The sequence below is a fragment of the Petromyzon marinus genome, chromosome 39 (assembly GCF_048934315.1).
Source record: "Petromyzon marinus isolate PM22_M1 ecotype Great Lakes invasive population chromosome 39, UKy_Petmar_22M1.pri1.0, whole genome shotgun sequence".
NCBI lineage: Eukaryota > Metazoa > Chordata > Hyperoartia > Petromyzontiformes > Petromyzontidae > Petromyzon > Petromyzon marinus.
In genome coordinates this window covers 5,452,185-5,471,170 of record NC_133705.1, presented here as the reverse complement: position 1 = coordinate 5,471,170, position 18,986 = coordinate 5,452,185, and the positions used below count along the sequence as shown (strand labels likewise).

At 54.3% G+C, this 18,986-nt stretch overlaps 1 protein-coding gene across 2 annotated transcripts in view; it reads right to left on the bottom strand.

Annotated features, from left to right (window-relative positions):
- The window catches only part of TNK2 (tyrosine kinase non receptor 2), a 40,505-nt gene extending 26,433 nt beyond the window's left edge, over positions 1–14,072 (bottom strand). For both annotated transcript variants that reach the window (XM_032968121.2, XM_076072842.1), the window contains exon 1: positions 13,494–14,072. In XM_032968121.2, coding sequence (XP_032824012.1) covers positions 13,494–13,764 — 271 coding nt within the window. In that variant the 5' untranslated portion in view covers positions 13,765–14,072. The remainder of the gene's footprint in view (positions 1–13,493) is intronic.
- Between the last annotated feature and the right edge of the window lie 4,914 nt (positions 14,073–18,986).

Here is an 18,986-nt window from a genome sequence, read left to right as displayed (position 1 = left end):
CCCCGCCCCTAGCCTGGCACCGCGAACCAATGGCGTTGCCAGCAGCCGGTGCGGGGCGATGACGAAGTGTGAAGTGATAATGAAGAACGCAGGTGGCCGGATGGCTGACATCCGGAGAGGAAGGGGGTTAATGAGAGGGTACTGTAGCAAGAGAACACAGGTCGTTAAGAATTGATGACCGAGTATAATATTGCGTGTGCTTGTATTGATATAGGCTAGGATAATATAGGCGATTATGACTGCGAGTTCGAGTTAAATCCCCTAAGCCCCTCCTTAACCATTTTTCCCTATGAGAAGATTGCTTTTGACCTACGCGATTTTGAGATAAAACGTGCACTTTTCCAGGGAACGCATCTATCGCTTACGTCAAGGAGTGCCTGTATATACGAGACGGTGTGACGTTCCGGCAAATTCCCACACGGCACCAAACGCGCGTACGGGGGGGCCCTTCTCTGAACGATTCCCACTGCTCCGCCACCGAGGGGGGGGGGGGGCGGAACGACTGTAGGGAAAACGGGTAGCCGCTGCCGGACGGGTTCCCTAGCGGCGCGCCCGTGCGGCTCACCGCGGCGCGGTTTGTTGCGCCGCGCTGTCGCGGCAGTCACCGGTGGGAAAAGCCACGACGGGGAAAACCTGCGGCCGGCAACACTTCGTGGCACAACAGGGAGAGCACGGCGTGTGTGCGTGTCGTTGTTGTGGCCTGTTATTCACCACCCCCCTTGCCCCTCTCTCCCCACCACCACCGCCCGCACTCCCCCACCTGAACGATGTCCAATTGTAGGCCGATGCAGCGCACACCTTGTGCTGACGGAGGGGCATCTGTAAACTGTAAAATTAAAATGTTTTTTTGTTTATTTTAACCAGCTAAGGCCCACCGAGCTATAGGGCTATTTTTCAGAAGCGGCCTGGCCATCACAAATGATGGCTAAACGAAGTGGCTTATCACGTGGAGACATTTATAGCAGCCCAAACGCTCTAAACGCGTGATGTTGATTCTAAATGTGATGTGATGGGACCCCCCTCCCCCTGCCTGCCCCCCCCCCCCGGCATAAAATCTGTGAGAAATTCGACCAAACAGAGACATTTCACACGGCCTCGTCACGACGCAGGAGAACCGCCGCGACTCTGTGTCACCTGCGTCAGCGCCGAGGAAGTGCCACGGCCGTGCCACCACTCGCGGCCGGGCCATCCCCACGCCCCCGTGGCCGGGCCACACGCGGCAACGCGCGCACTCAGCCCCCGGACGCCGTTGTGACGATCCGCGACTCCTCCGATGGAATTTCTGCCAGTTCCCATGGCCCCGGCGTTACTTCTACCTTTCAGTGTTTACAGTTTTTTTTTCTTTCCCAGGAATGTTTCACTGCACCGTTAGACCGATCGATCCCCGCGCACGATGGCAAGGAGCAATGTGTCCAGCAGCTAAACGCCAATGTGATTTACTCTCTGGCCCATGGATTAACATTGCCCATGGACTTAATATTGGCAGTAGGCCAACATTGCCCATGGACTATTCCTTATTCCTGCACGTGACAATACGTCCAGGAGATAGACGCCAATGTCGGGGTCTGCCTTGTCCACGACGCGAGGGCTCTCGGGAGAGAGTTCGCGAAGTGTTGTGCCGTTCCTCCTCCTGCAGCCGTTGAAGCAGCGCAGACTACGGTGGCTTACTGTACGGTCCGCAGTTTGGACTGCATGGCCACAACAGCGCACAGCGCTATGGGTTCGCGCACTGGACTTGACATCCACAGGTCGCCGGTTCGATTCCATCTCCCGTCGCGGCAGCCGAAACGATGGGGGTGAGCGTTACTTACATCCCTTCCTCCCCGCCCTCCATATGTATCGAGTGCTCACCGAGCCACAATGGCTTTCGGTTGCAGAACGAATACATTGTAAGGTGGCACCTCATTACACGCAAAGTGCTTGCCACAAATGAACCGAGATACCTCGCTGATCTCAAGGAGCATAAACCATCAGGAGAACTCCGGTCTTCCTCGCAGCGGCGGCTTTTGGTGAACCATCGAACAAAGACGGCGGTCACCACATCGCGCGGCGCTTTCGGATGCGCTTCTGCGGCCGTCTGGAACGCTCTTCCCCTTCCAATGAGGAAGCCGCTGGGAGCTGTGTGCACTTTTCAATCATCATCATCATCTAGATTGACTCATTTCGTTAGAACTGCTTTTTGTGTTTGGTAGTTTGTTGTCCTTCCCCCCGCACCTCTGATTAGCACGGTTGGCTACGTACGGTGAGAAATAAGTTCGACGAACATACAGACATCGCCGCACTTAGTCAATCGGCAGGTCGCGTGTGGTGGGGTAAAGTGTGGGAAATCCCTCATATTCTAAGACGTCCTGCCAATTTCTCAAAGTTGTCTCCAGCTCTTCAAGTTTTTTTTTTGTTTTTAGCCCGGCCGCTGAGAACAGCAGGCCCAAAGGCCCAAAACGATAAGCAGGCCAGCAACAAACAGCTCGATCAGAGTTGTAATCGATAAAGGGTTTATGCTTTTCCTAGAATTGAGCGAGGTGATCGTGATAAGAGCACGTGGGGGGGGGGGGAGAGACGAAGGGAGGGGATCCTACGGTGGAGCGGTGCGAGGGAAGAAACTGAAAGAGAAGTCACGTGACCTGGAGTGTGCTGAGTGGGTTGGTGGGTGGCAGCACGAGTATGAGGAGCGGTAATGTAGCGGTTAGCACTACGCTGTGCTATGAACCCGGCGGCCCGAGTTCGATTCCCGCTCATGGCCAACACCGGTGACGATTACCTGAACCGGTCCTGGGCCTGCCCTAGGTCGACTCAGCCTCAAATGAGTACCTGGTACGGTGTATAAATATTGCCACTAGGGAGACAAAGGCGGCCGGGCATGGTGGTGGCCATCCACTCCCTCATGTGCCGTGCCGGCTTTCATAGGAGCTCGCTAAAAGCACTTGCCCCAAAAGTCTGTTAAAGGCTATAGGGGGGATATTTATCTTCTCTTTGTCTTTGTGTGTGTGTTGTTGTCAGGGGCAGTGACGATTATTTAAACCGGTCCCAGGTCGACTCAGACTCAAATGAGTACCCGGTGCAGTGCGTAAACATCACCACTGGGGAGACAAAGGCGGCCGAGAATGATGCTGGCTACCCACCCCCTTGTGTGTGGTGCCGGCCTTCGAAGGTGCTCGCTAACAGCACTTCCCCCAAAAGTTTGTTCAGGCTATACGGGGGATCTGTGTCTTTGTTGTGTTGTTGTGACCTGCAGTGTGGTGAGTGGGAGCATGACTGGGAGTGAGTGAGTGAATCGTTCAGGCTGGCTTGCCTACAATCCATCCTGGCTTTCACCAGGCTGCATTGTGTGAGGAGCTCACAGATCCTTGAAAGATCTGGTCACATCCCCATCAGCGAGCTCCTCCCGCAGGCAATGCTGCGTTGGCTGGGTCATGTAGCCCGCATGCTAAGCACGGGCTAGAGATGAGATGGAGTGATGTGGTACAGGAGGATGTGGAGCTGATTGGACTTGGCAATAACTGGTACTAGCGGTGTCAAGATTGGCCGATGTGGAGGTTCGTGAAGGACGCTGCTGGGCAGTTGGAGGCAACGACAGCAGAGGACAGAGAGGAGCGACCCATCTGCCAGTCAAGTCAACTCATGGCATCTGGGTCCGGCCCTTGACCTTCTCCCAGTGGAGCCTTCGACACTTTGCGTGGCCTCAAAGTGCACCTGGACTGACACACAAGCGTCGTGGTGACGTCTTTCACCACCAAGCGATTGCTGCTGTTGTTGAGTCGGCGATAGGGCGAGCGAGCGAGTGAGCGGGTGTGTTGCTGTGACTTGCAGTGACGTGGTGTGGTTGAACACAGCGTGGTGGATGAGATGAAACAGTGTCTGGCAGCCTGAGTCCTCAACAGCGGGGAAGGAATCAATAAGAGAAGTTCATGGGAACATGCCCAGAATGACTGAATGTGTTTGATCAGCTCTCTGGGTATATGTCTTACACAAGCATGTAGATTTATGAAAATATCCTATCAGGTGACATGGGGGTATGATTGTATGTGCGTGTGTGCGGATGTGTGGACGTTTCTACGTGTGTGTAGGTGCACCTAGCTTGGCACGAGCGCCGTGGTGACGTCACCGCGACATCGTGGCAAACGGTGGTCGTTGTTGTTCTTGTAGTTGTCCCGGCGACAATTATCTGAACCGATATTCAGGGCCTCCGACGAGGTCGACCAATTATAAAATGAGTATCTGCTATGGTGTGTAAACATTGCCATTGGGAAGACAAAGGTGGTCGGGTGTGGTGCTGGTCACCCATCCTCTCGTGTACCTTGCCCGCCTTCGTTTAGTGCTCAGAACAGCACTTGCCCAAAAAGTCTGTCCCAGGGCAATAAGAAGGCACTTTGTCTTCATCCTTGTCCCGCCAAACGCTGTGCGTAGGGTCTTGTGTAGGTTGGTGAAGATGGGGGAGGGGGGGAGATGGTCCGGCACTGGTTCAGACATCACCCACTGCTGGCTGATGTTAGCCCTGGCCTGAAATCGAACTCGGATGACCAGGTTTACAGCGCAGCAATGCTGCTTCCCCTCCTCCGCACGCACCCCCGATGCCCCTGACTTATGTAACGAGCCTGCACGGCTACACAGGCGATCGTTGTGTCTGCGTGTCTGTGCGTGCGTGCGTGAATGTGTCTCTTTATGCATCACAAAGAGCGGAGGCGCAGTGGTTGACGCGCTGTGCCACGGATGAAGTTCCACTCCCGGCCACAGCTAACGTCAGCGGCAATCGTGCGAACCGGGTGTTGGGCCTTCCCCTAGGTCGACTCAGCCTTCAATGAGTACCTGCTGCGTGTGTAATCATCAGCAATGGTCAGACAGAGGCGGCTGGACACAATGCTGGCCACACCACCCCCTCGTGTGCGCCCTGATAGCCTTAATAAATGCTTGCTTACAGCTCTCGCCCCACCAGATAGTTGAGGCTTCACGTATATATGTGCGTGAGTGTGTGCGTGTGTTTGTAGAGAATTTCATCATCGCTTGCGGCTGGGGTTGGCATCGTCCCACACTCCTCCTGATGTCGAGGGGAAATAGGCGAGGTGACTCATACAGCTGCAATGGCTGCTTTGGGTACGCGGTCCAGACCTCCCCAGAGACCCTGGTTGACAGAGGAGGTGTTCAGACTAGCTGAGAAAAAGCGACAGGCCCACTCTAATCGTCTACAGCATTCCACGTCAGAAAATGAGGAGGCTTACCGCAGCATTCGCTCGGAGGTTCCGAGAGCCGTGAGGCGCTAAAAGGATGGGTGGTGGTCGCGAGTTGCTGAGGAGATGGAGTCTGCCTCAATGGCCCGCGATCACAAATCCCTATTTTACTCCATCAAAAAAGTAACCTGCAGCGCCACACCTCTTACCATCATTAGGGGAAAGAACGGTGATCCAATCTACGACCCCCAGGAACTGGTTTGCAGATATGCTGAGCATTTCTGAGGTCCAGGGGAAAGGGGAATCCCTCAGCCTGGATAACATCGTGGGACAAAGTGGGGATGACCCTGCTGAGGCTGCGGTGCCTCAAATATTGGAGGAAGTCACCCCCTGTGAGTGGCTGGCTGAGGTACCATCCGTTGAGGAAGTACTGAAGGCGATCCAGAGTCTGAGACCAGGAAAGGCACCGGGCAGAGATGATCTCCCAAGCGAAATGCTGAGGGAGGGTGGCATTTGTGCGCAGACTGCCCTATATGACATCATAACAACAGTCTGCGCCACTGGACGGGTTCCGCAGGATTGAAAGGGTGCCCTGGTGGTCCCCCTCTTTGGGAAGGGGGACCGCACAGACTTTAACAACTACAGGGGCATCTCACTCCTCAGTGTGCCAGGAAAGGTCCTGGCAAGGATTATTCAACATCGCCTTGCTAGGCACGCTGAGGAGAGGCTTGCGGAGCCCCAATGCGGTTTCAGGAAAGGGCGGTCCTACACAGATTCCATATTTTCTGTCTGTCTGCTACAGCAGAGATGTAGGGAATTCCAACAAGACCTACATCTATGCTTTATTGACCTGGTCAAGGCCTATGATACCATCAGTAGACCTGGGCTCTGGGTTGTTCTTCATACTTTTGGAGTCCCTGACCCTCTGCTCACGATCATAAAGGACCTTCATCATGGTGAACGGGCCTGGGTAAAACTACGTGGCTGGGAGTCAAGAGCCATTCCCTGTACACAATGGGGTGCGACAGGGATTTCCTCTGGCTCCAACATTATTTCACATCTATTTCGACCACGTAGTTCGTGAAGCCTTCAGTAACTGTACCGGAGGAATTTCCATCTGGTACAGATACAATGGGAGGCTGATCGATGCCCGGGTGCGGCCAAGGGATGGCTCCCTATTGGTAAACCACGTTATGTATACCGACGACCTGGTAATTGTGGCTCACTCAGAGGAGGAGTTGGAGGCGCTGCTGCTGAAACTGGAGTGTGCCACTAAGAGGTGGGGCCTTACCATCAGCCCCACCAAAACTAAGCACCTGCCTGGGTATTTTGTACCATCGGGCACTCCACCCACACAACTCCCAATCGGTGATGGGGCAGTTGTGGAGAGAGTGGAGAGTTTCCCATACCTGGGCAGTGTGCTCATGACCGGCTCTGGTTTAACAGCAGAGGTCTCACTCCGAATCAATCGAGCGGCATTATCTTTTAATCGGTTGCGTAACGCTGTGTGGAAGCTACCAGGTCCGTCGCTCCGCACGAAGATTCAGGTCTTCTCGGCCACGGTCATTCCCTCCCTTCTCTACGCTTGCGAAACGTGGACCCCCCTAATAGAACGTCTTTGCCGGGTAGAAACATTTAGGCTGGCCTGCCTATGATCAATCCTGGGTTTAACCAGGCTGGATTGTGTGAGCTTACAAATCCTCGAAAGATCTGGACACAGTCCTATCGGTGAGCTCCTCCGGCAGGCAAGGCTGCGTTGGCTGGGTCATGTATCCCGCATGCCCAATCACCGCATGCCCAAACAGCTTTTGTTCGGTCGGATCGAGGGGGCTAAACGAGTGCAGCATGGGCTAGAGAAGAGATGGAGTGACGTGGTACAGGAGGACGTGGAGCTGAGTGGACTTGCCGATGACTAGTACCAGCGGTGTCAACATCGACCTCTGTGGAGGAGGCTCGTGAAGGACGCTACTGGGCAGTTGGAGGCAGTCGCCCACCAACAACAACAGAGGGCGGAGGAGCGACGCTCACAACGAGCGGAGCGCCGGGTGGCTAAAGCACAGCAAGTTGGCACAGTAGGGGGCACAGGTGGTGCATCAGCCAGTCATCTCAGTCATCTTAGTCAACCCGTGGCACCTGGGTCTGCCCCGTGACCTCCTGCCAGCGGGCGTTCGACACTTCACGTGGCCTCAAGGTGCACATAGCCTGGCACAAGCGTCGTGATGACGTCGCCACCACTTAGTGGCGAATGGCGGTTGTTGTCTTTGTAGATGTGCATGTGTTAACGTGTGCAGGTGTTTAATCCAAAAGGCGTGGTGAAGAAGAATGAGGAGCTGAGTGGACTTCCGATGACTGCTACAGGCAGAGTGGAGATCGGCCTCTATGGAGGAGGCTCGTGAATGACACTGCTGCTGCTGGGCAGTTGGAGGCAGTCGCCCTCCAGCAACAATGGAGGGAAAGAGGAGCGACGCTCACAACAACGAGCGGAGCGTCGGGCAGCTAAAACGCAGCGAGGTGGCATGGTCAGGGGAGCACAGCTGCTGGTGCATCTGCCAGTTATTTCAGTGAACCCATGGCACCTGCTGGGTCCGTCCCATGACTTCCTGCCAGCGAATCGTCGACACTTCACGTGGCCTCGTGGCGCACCTAGTCTGGCACAAGCGCCTTGGTGACGTCACCACCACTTCATGGCGCAAGGCTGCTGCTATTGTTGCTGTTGCGTGTGTGGGAGTGTGGGAGTGCGATAATGTAGCGGTTAGCGCGCTGTGCTATGAACCCGGCGACATGGGTTCGATTCCCGCTCACGGCCAACACCAGTGACGATTATCTGAACCGGTCCCGGGCCTCCCCTAGGTCGACTCAGCCTCAAATGAGTACCTGGTGCAGTGTGTAAACATTGCCACTAGGGAGACAAAGGCGGTCGGGCGTGGTGCTGGTCACCCACCCCCTCGTGTACCGTTACCGGCCTTCATAGGTGCTCGCTAACAGCACTTGCCCCTACAGTCTGTTAAGGCTATACGGGGGATCTTTGTCTTCGAGTGCGAGGAGTGCAGACGCGCGTGCACTTCGCCGCTTGATTTTGATCACGGACCACGGTACCCGTTTCCGGAAAGAGGTTTCATAATGTAATCTATTCTGAGCTGCTCCCTAGGTCGACTCAGCTTTCAAAGCGTGAGTCTGGTGCGGCGTGTGATGTAAGCCACCCACCCCCTCGTGTCCCGTGCCGGCCTTCATAGGTGCTCGCTAACAGCACTTTCCCCTACAGTCTGTTAATGTTATATGGGGGATCTTTGTCTTTGGTGCTAATGGTGATGCTGGCGAAGGTGGTGGTGGCAATCTTAGCTTAACGCTACTACCATCAGGGTGTGTACGAAGATGCTAGCGGCTGTTTGCACACTGCTGGCATGTGGGCGAGCTCGGTTTGCCTGTACGAATGGGCCATGTGTTCCACCGAAGCTAAGGAAAGTGTGCGCAATCCTGTCCCAAAATAAGTGGCGCCTTGTTCCCAGGTTTGCGTCAGGGTGAGGTGTGGCTGCCCCCCCCCCCGTCTCCACAAGGCCAATAGTGTTCACGCCACACTGGCAGAGGGACAAACACGTGGTTCTGATCAGCACCACCAGCAACACTAGCTCCACCAGCACCGCCAGTAGCACCACCAGCGCCACCGCCAATACAGCACCGTCACCACTACCACCAACAAAAACACCAACGCCACCACAACCACCGCCACCATCACTGCCCTTCGCCTAGCTGTCACCTCTGAAGTACAAAAGAAAGACTGCGACGTAACATGGGAAGAAGATCTCTCCAGAATATCGGAGGAGGGGAGGACCACATGTGAACAATTCACCAGGCTGGTCAGCGCGGGTTGGCAAAGGCAGGAGAGGCACAAGTCGAGGAAGCATGGAAGTACAGTACAGCACAAAAATGGGTTTTGCTGCACTGGCTCATCTGCTGCCCACCGCACAGGTCTGCATCTGCCTATGACAACCAGGCACGCACTGGGAGTCACCAATTCACGCGCAGCCCAGGCTCAGCCCTGCTTAGCTCCGAGCGAACCGGCCGGAGCGCACCACTCGTTCCGGGAGCAGAGCAAAGGCCAGCCCCTTAACGCGTCAACAAAGCGAGTCGCGCACCGCCAAAACACAACGCACACTGCGTGTCATGTTCGGACACGATCCAGGAACACCAAAAAACAAAGGCTTAAAAATATAAACTTAAGTAGCCGTCCGTTCCCTTCACGTTGGGAGGCTTTGCGTACAATCAGGGCTGAATTCCAGAACCCGGCACACCCCATCCTGTATAGCTCTCACGATGGCTGTGGCTGCTGCAAGTCCACCGAGCTGTATAGTTATTTTTCACGAGCGACCCGCTCAACGATGTGACTTATCACGTGGAAATTCGAGCGGCCAAATACCATAAACGCGTGTTTCTAAATGTGGTGGGAAAAACCGGAGGACCCGGAGAAAAATCCACACGACCACGGGGAGAACACGCAAACTCCAGGTATACTAAAGTCGGGATCGAACCCACAAACTCGTGTATACCAGGTGAGGCAGTTACATCTCGCCACCGTACCAGAGACTAAAAAAATGCGTCCACCCATTGCACCCCCACACCTCTTGCTATGTCTGTGGCCGCTACTAGTCACGTGCCACCCACCCCACTCCACGAGCGACCCGGGAAATCTTGGGTGGAAAAGTAAGCCCCGCACACAACCGCGAAAAGAGTCGGTGGCTGACGAGTCGGCTGGCAACTTGAAGAGCTCCCAATTCACAATCGGGCCGAGCGCTAGGGGTGGAGGGCGTTTGGTGACGACAGCTTCAACACAATGCTGGGCACGTTCGTGCAGTCCACCGGAGCCACACAGGGCCACAGTCGGGTGTCTAGACGCCCGTCATAGTTGTGAGTCAGTGGCTTGGTCACGGTTAGAGGTTAGGGACTTGTTTGAGGTTGTAGTTACAGACATGCTTAGGGTCATAGTTACAGGCCATGTGTATTATTGGTGATATGGTTAGAGACTTGCTAAGGATTAGGGTAAGAGTTACAGGCCATGTGTATGATTGGGGATATGAATAGAGCCTTGTTTGGGGCAGTGGTTAGATATGGGGTTGGCTGAGAAGATAGGGTTAGAGGTTAGATAGGGTTACCGGGCGGGATTATGGGTGTTTAGGGTTAATAGTCAGGATTAGGGTCAGCCTGTACATTCTTCCACAAGTGTCGGGCAATGTGAGAGGGCGGCGGAGCGGTGGCACGGCGGTTAGCGCAGCGCTCCACGAAGCCTGGCGACGCGACCTCGGTTCCATTCCCAGCCACGGCTAACGTCAGTGGCGAGGGACATCCGAACCATTCCTGGGTCTCCCCTGCCGCAACAACTCCAAACAAAACCGCACGAAGCAGTGTGGCGAAGTACGGACAAACGTCTCCCCAAGGCTTTCACAACGTGCCGGTGGATTGGCAAAGCGGATGGACCATTCCACACTGCTGAGCCGGATGTCACGGAGGCGAGATGTTAACTACCACGCCTGTCCGTCCCCACGCACCTCCAACGAGCAGGGATGGCTACGTACGTTGCGAAAGAAGTTCAACATGCATACAGGAGGTCGTGGGTTCGATCCCAACCCTGGCGCCCTGTGCATTTGGAGTTTGCGGTGTGGTCACGTGGATTTCTCTCCCGGGTCCTGCGCTTTTTCCCCCTCCACATTAAGCATCAACGTCACGCGTTTAAAGCAACTTGCTGCTGTACATTTGCACGTGACGAGAAGCCACCTCGTCGAGATATCGTTTGTGATAGCAAAGCCGCGTCTGAAAAATAGCTTCAGTGGGGGCCTTACCTGGAAACAATAAAAATATATATAGTTTAGTTTAGTACATTATACTGGGTTTTGTCGAATGAACGGGTAAGAAGCTACTGCGAAGTGTGAGTGCAATCGCCGAATTAGCAAGAGCACAGACGCGTTTACGTAACAGCAGCTACAGCCGCCGTGACGTCACCACGGTGCCTGTGCCAGGCTATGTGCACCTCGACGTGTCAGGCAAGGCGCACTTTGAGGAGGTGCTGCCCACTTGTTGCCAGATTTTACTCAAGAGACACACAGACAGAGACACCATCACAGGACCACAGCAGGGGCCAGGGGTGGTCATGGAGAGAGCAAGGAGGCGGGAGAAGGGGAACTTGGGGGAAAGATGAGACAGAGGGAGACAGGGGGGAGAGGGAGACAGGGGAGAGACAGGGAGACAGGGGAGAGGGAGACAGGGGAGAGAGAGAGACAGGGGAGAGGGAGACAGGGAGACAGGGGGGAGAGGGAGACAGGGGAGAGGGAGACAGGGGAGAGAGAGAGACAGGGGAGAGGGAGACAGGGAGACAGGGGGGAGAGGGAGACAGGGAGACAGGGGGGAGAGGGAGACAGGGGAGAGGGAGACAGGGGAGAGAGAGAGACAGGGGAGAGGGAGACAGGGAGACAGGGGGGAGAGGGAGACAGGGGAGAGGGAGACAGGGGAGAGGGAGGAGACAGGGGAGAGGGAGACAGGGAGACAGGGGGGGAGAGGGAGGCAGGGGAGAGGGAGACAGGGGATAGGGAGACAGGGGGGGGAGAGGGAGACAAGGAGACAGGGGGGAGAGGGAGACAGGGGAGAGGGAGACAGGGGAGAGGGAGACAGGGGAGAGGGAGACAGGGGAGAGAGAGAGACAGGGGAGAGGGAGACAGGGGAGAGGGAGACAGGGGAGGGGGAGACAGGGAGACAGGGGAGAGGGAGACAGGGGAGAGGGAGACAGGGGAGGGGGAGACAGGGGAGAGGGAGACAGGGGAGAGGGAGACAGGGGAGAGGGAGACAGGGGAGAGAGAGACAGGGAGACAGGGGGGAGAGGGAGACAGGGGAGAGGGAGACAGGGAGACAGGGGGGAGAGGGAGGCAGGGGAGAGGGAGACAGGGGAGAGAGAGAGACAGGGGAGAGGGAGACATGGAGACAGGGGGAGAGGGAGACAGGGGAGAGGGAGACAGGGGAGAGAGAGACAGGGGAGAGGGAGACAGGGGGGGAGAGGGAGGCAGGGGAGAGGGAGACAGGGGATAGGGAGACGGGGGGGGAGAGGGAGACAGGGGAGAGGGAGACAGGGGAGAGGGAGACAGGGGAGAGAGAGACAGGGAGACAGGGGGGAGAGGGAGACAGGGGAGAGGGAGACAGGGAGACAGGGGAGAGGGAGATAGGGGAGAGGGAGACAGGGGAGAGAGAGAGACAGGGGAGAGGGAGACAGGGAGACGGGGGGGGGGAGACAGGGGAGAGGGAGACAGGGGAGAGGGAGACAGGGGAGAGAGAGACAGGGAGACAGGGGAGAGGGAGACAGGGGTGGAGAGGGAGACAAAGGAGAGGGAGACAAGGGAGAGGGAGACAGGGGAGAGGGAGACAGGGGGAGAGGGAGACAGGGGAGAGAGACAGGGGGAGAGAGAGACAGGGGGGAGAGGGAGACAGGGAGACAGGGGGGAGAGGGAGACAGGGGAGAGGGAGACAGGGGGGGAGAGGGAGAGAGGGGAGGAGACAGGAGAGAGAGAGACAGGGGAGAGGGAGACAGGGAGACAGGGGGGAGAGGGAGACAGGGGAGAGAGAGACAGGGAGACAGGGGGGGAGGGAGAGAGGGGAGGAGACAGGGGAGAGATGTAAACAAGAGAGGGAGACAGGGTGAGAGGGGAGACACGGGGACAGTGGAGAGGGTAACGTTTGGGAAGGAGGAGACAGGTAGGGAGACAGGGAGGGAGAGTCGGAAAGCGAAATAAGAGACAGGGAGACAAGGGAGAGGGAGACAGAGGAGAGAGAGACAGGGAGACAGGGGGGGAGAGGGAGACAGGGAGACAGGGGAGATGGAGACAGGGGAGATGGAGACAGGGGAGATGGAGACAGGGGAGATGGAGACAGGGGGGAGAGGGAGACAGGGGAGAGGGACACAGGGGGAGAGGGAGACAGAGGAGAGAGAGACAGGGAGACAGGGGAGAGAGACATGGGGAGAGAGAGACAGGGGGGAGAGGGAGACAGGGAGACAGGGGGGGGGAGAGGGAGACAGGGGAGAGGGAGACAGGGAGACAGGGGGGGAGAGGGAGAGAGGGGAGGAGACAGGGGAGAGATGTAAACAAGAGAGGGAGACAGGGTGAGAGGGGAGACACGGGGACAGTGGAGAGGGTAACGTTTGGGAAGGAGGAGACAGGGAGGGAGACAGGGAGGGAGAGTCGGAAAGCGAAACAAGAGAGAGGGAGACAGGGGACACGGGGAGACAGGGGGACAGGGGCGAGACGAGGGAGACGCTGAGGACACACAGGCCGGGCGATCCTCGGCTCCTCCACTCACCGCGCCGCGCGCCGCCCAGCAGCCCCAGCTGGTCCCGGTCCCTGGGGCCCGTGTCGGGATCGGCCCCCTTGTCCCGACCCCGCTTCACCCGGGCCGCGTCTCCCCACAGCTCAGGCCCACGCGGCCCCAGGCCCCGAGCATCCCTGACGCCGCCGCTGTAGCCGCAACCACTCAGCTCGCTCCTGCCGCTGCTGCTGCTACCCCTGCTGCTACTGCTGCTGCTGCCCCCAGCGACGCGACGCGAGAATAACCACGCGCCTCTCTCGCCCATCACCTCCCCAACTCTCTCCCACGGCGCTGCCCACAGCGGCCCCTCTCATCCCTCCAATCGCCGCCGCCGCCTCCCCTCGCGACGATCCCTCCCAGCGCCCGCCCAGGGAGACGGGACAACGCTGTTGGCTTGTCGTGGGAAACGTTGGGACAACGTTGGGACAACGCTGTTGGCTTGTGGTGGGAAACGTTGGGACAACGTTGGGACAACGCTGTTGGCTTGTCGTGGGAAACGTTGGGACAACGTTGGTCCAAGGTTGTGGACTTGTGGTGGGAAACGTTGGACCAACGTGGTATCCCATCATCTCCATCTACCCCTCTGATCATCCCATCGTCTCAAGACTTCCAAACACCTCCCATCACCCCCCCCATCACCCCCCCATCACCCCCCTCCCATCACCCCCCATCACCCCCCCCATCACCCCCTCCCCCCCATCACCCCCCCCCATCACCCCCCCCATCACCCTCCCATCACCCCCCCCATCACCCCCCCCATCACCCCCCCCCATCACCCCCCCCCATCACCCCACCACGTCCCTCCCCGCACCCTGCTCCCTTCCATCACCTTTAAATGTGCACTGATTGAAAGGAAGTTTCTTTTCCACGCACAATGCTCCGCTGCTGCTGCTTGGCGTCTCATCGAACTTTACGGCGCTGCCACACGACGTAGAGTGCCGTGGTGGCTATGAGATGTTAACTACCTCGCCTGGTATGCAGGAAGTCGTGGGTTCCATCCCGACCCTGACGCCTGCTGCTGTGTATTTGAAGTTTGCGGTGTCTCTCTCTCATCATCATCACGGTGGCTAGGAGATGTTAACTACCTCGCCTGGTATACAGGAGGTCGTAGGTTCCATCCCGACCCTGACGCCTGCTGCTGTGTATTTGAAGTTTGCGGTGTCTCTCTCACTTTTTACGATCACTTTGCTTCGTTCATCATTTCGTTTTTTTTGTTTTTTTATGCTTTGCTTTATGTAACCCCCCCCCCCGCCCCCTCCTTTTTAAATGAAATATTTAACAAAAGATTTCTTGCTCTGCTCTCCTTACCTCTTCCCTCTCTCTCTACCCCCCTCTCTGCCCCCCCTCTCTCTCTACCCCCTCTCTTCCTACTCCATGTCGCTCTCTCTCTCTCTCTCACACCGTGGTCGCGTGGATTTTTCTCTCCGGGTCCTCCGGTTTATTCCTTCACATTTATAAACATGCGTTGCACAGTGTTTGGCTGCAACACATTTACACTCGATATGCCACTACATTGGGAAATCATTTGTGGCCAGGTCGCTTCTGAAAATGAGCTACATAGCTCATTGGGCCTTACCTGGTAAAATAAACATAGTTTACCGTACGATTATATATAAGCACATGGAACCGGTTCTGGCCAACACATTGCCAATGCTTAAAAACAATTACCTGCCACATTACTCAATTGGCATTATAACAACAGCAGTAGAATCGCCTCCCTCCTACTCCGAAAACTTGGCAGGAACCTTCTGAAAAATTAGTCTCGAGACCCGGTGAGTCTTTTCTGGGTAACCAACCATAACACAGGAATAATTATGATTGTTATAAGGTACCGAATATGATAGTGTCATTCGTTTATTGTGACTGTTACAGTCTCCCAATTGTGGTTTTTGTATTCTCCAAATGCGAAAGAACGATCTAAATGTGTATTTATATTAAGCTGGGTGTATCACGCACTCTCTTGGGGGTGCGTGATGCCCTTTCTGGGGGTGCTGGACATGGCCAGATCGTATTTTAGAAAGGTAAATAATCGCAAAACACAAATTAAGCTCCTTTGTTTCATCAAACCCTCTGTATTTATTATTGACATTGTACATTGTTTTGTTTAACAATTAAGGACCAAACGGGTGCAAGGCTGCAGTGAACGTGAAGAACCACTGCTCTAAATGAACAGCGATTTTACCCACGACGTCGGAGCTGTTTGTCGTGAGTGGCAGCCTCGTGCATCATTGCTGATTTGTGGAGTTCCCAGGCTCACAGCGTCCACCGAATTGCAGCCGAATATAACTTTTGAGTAAATCTTCATGAGCACTGGAAGTAACGGCAAAGCAACACGACACCTGTCGCACGCGAACATAAAACCCGTGAAGAATACAATATACACAACAGTATTGTCATATGGTAGGACTGTTTACGTTCTCAATGTACCTCTAGATCCACTACCGCACTTATGGTCACAACAACTCACCTACCCACTCACTCACCGACTCACTTATCCACTCACTCACCCACTCACTTACTCACCGACCCACCCACCCACTCTCTCATCCACTCACTTACCCACCCACTCGCCCACTCACTGATTGACTCACTCACTCCTACTCAGGCTCCCACCCACCAACCCACTTACCACACTGCAGGTCACAACAACCCACCCACCCACCTACTCATTCACTCCTACTAAGGCTCCCACCAAACCTCACTTTCCTTTCTGCTTCTGCCCACACTGATCACTGAGAAATTCCCGTCCCATCATCATCATTATCGTCGTCTCCTTTCCCCAAGCTCTTTTACAACAATAATAATCATAACTTTGGCCAATTCAATCAACGCGTTAAGTTACTCAGAGGGGCCGTCCATAAATGACGTCACGCGATTTTGGACGATTTTTGACCCCACCCCCCCTCGTCACACGGCGTCGCAAAAAGTCAGACCCCCCTCAAATATGACGTCACAACGCTCTGCCCCCCCCCCCCAACCATATTTCCATTTTGCTTCAAATCGCTTTAAACTATTGTCATCGCAGTGCGTATTTAATGTGGCGCTGCACTGATGTTGTAGGAGTGTTGTTATAACAATTCTACATTTATTTAAAGTTGCGCATTTTGATGTGACGTCACATTTCTCAACCCCCCCCCCCCGCCCTCGTCACACATCGTCACAAATGTCTGACCCCCCCTAGGTGCGTGACGTCATTTATGGACAGCCCCAAATGCATATTAGAGCTTTGATGGTGCTATTCGTTGCCGTCCGATTGACGTTGCTCGCCGTTGGCCACCTGTGCTCGGCAACTCTGTACAAATATAGCGCAACGTTATAACGGAACGGATTAAAGCTCACTGAAGCTCTTTGAGCAAGAAAACAATAATTACCTCTGTCGCCAACACAGCTCGCTAATAATTGGCGCGCGTGAAATGTGATGGCTTGCTCCAGAGTTGTGAATGGCAGGAGTTTGAGCAAGAGGCGCTCGGTATTTTTTGAAAAGAGCGCACTCACTGCACGCACAGCCAGTGGTTTCACTAAAGCCGGAGTTGTCTGGGGCTACTCTCCGGAAAATATTTCGGTGGCTTGAAGGTTTGGTGGTGGGGGGGGGGGTTGGGCGGAGGTGGGGGGGTCGCCCGTAAAATATTCCCAGAGGAATTAAGCCATTCTAGATTTGAAGTTATCGTGACTGCAAGATCCATACTCTTTGGTTCTTTCGGTAAAGTTACGTAGATGAAAAATAAAAATAACAAGAATGAAAATAATAATGATGTTAGGATGTTATAACATCATGCTAATCTCTCACATTAACATAGCCACTTCCGTACCCAGTTACATGCTAATTTGTCACATTAAAATCACTAGACCCAGCCACTTCTTTATGACCCTTGGGGCTACACCCATTTCAAACCTTTTAAAACAGTCTGCTTCAGCAGCAGACCATGCTTTCCCACCTGATGACGGACGCTTGTGTTGTGCCCGAAACGTCGTGATTTCTTTTAGTTATTTTCATTTCATTCTTTTCATGTTTTTTTCATCTACGTGACTTTACCGAAAGAGCCAAAGAGTATGAATTAAGCCATGTTTGTCATTCATGCACTGCTGGATGATTAGGGCCTCCCCACGCCCTAAGGGTCATGGTGGTTATATATAATAGCAAGCAGCAGTAAACCGAAAATTTTCAATCATTGCGCATTGGACCGTATGGTGAAACCACTGCAGTCTGAGCTCCTTCAACGGAAGAGGAGGAATATCAGAACCACACGAACTCTCTCCTGAAGCACCCTCGCCGTGGCCAGAAGATATCACCCTCCCTCTTCAGCATATTGCCATCATACACAAGAATATAATTGCATATTTGACAGATATTACACATCTGCTTTGTAGGTATGCGTGTATCTTGAACTTCTTTCGCACCGTACGTAGTCAACCGTGCTGGTCGGAGGTGCGTGGGAAGGCCAACAAACTAAAGATAAGTTCACTGTCCATGGCTAGAGACACGGACGGTGAAAACCCCCATGGAATTGAGCATTCCGCAAGGAAGGCTGAACAGATGCAAGCCAGAAATGACACTGGGAAGTCTGGGATACAGTGTCAAGGGCATTGGTCAGGGACACATCGTGGCTTAGACGGGGGTGAGGTACGCACACAATTATTTTATAACGCGCCGGCGATGACGCAGGCGCTATGTTTGACACGTGGGTTAAATATTATTGGTTCTTTCGGTAAAGTCACGTAGAAGGGAAACAATAAAATAATTTAAAAAATATAAAACAATAAAATTTTCACGACGTTTCGACTGCTACACAAGCAATCATCAGGTGTGAAAACCACAGCCAGTAGGGGGGGGGGCGATGTTGCTACGTGATTTAGTTTTTTTTACCCAATTGAGTAACTTGTGGGGTCGTTTTCAGATTTGTCAAATTTCGGACCCGTGACACCGGCGCACAATGGCCTGCTATTGCGTGTTCAACACAAGTACCCTGTGCCTGTGGTTCACGCAATAACTTGATTGGTGTGCGTGTGGTCCACGCAATAACTTGATTGGTGTGCGTGTGGTCCACGCAATAACTTGATTGGTGTGCGTGTGGTTCACGCAATAACTTGATTGGTGTGCGTGTGGTTCACGCATTAACTTGTTTTGCTATCAAAAGGTTTCTGTTTGCTGTTGGAACATCTTAAGACACCTCTTGTTTTATTGCCAGAAAGGGTCACACCTATTATTATGTTTTCATACTTTGATGCTGGCAGAAAGGTCCCATTTCGTAGCTGCTCACTCCGAGAGAAACATTCCCTGTAAGTGGCATTGTCTTTGTGCTGTTCGCCTTTTGGCGTTCTCTGGTCTGATACTGGTGAGACTAGGCAATGCGTATATTATCAGAGCATGTCTTGGTTGCATGTTCGCCACAAGTACATGTGTGTGGTTCATACAGACTTGATTCCTTGCAAAATGTTTCCATTTGGCGTTTGAACATCTTAACACGTGTTTTATTAAAAAAAAAAACT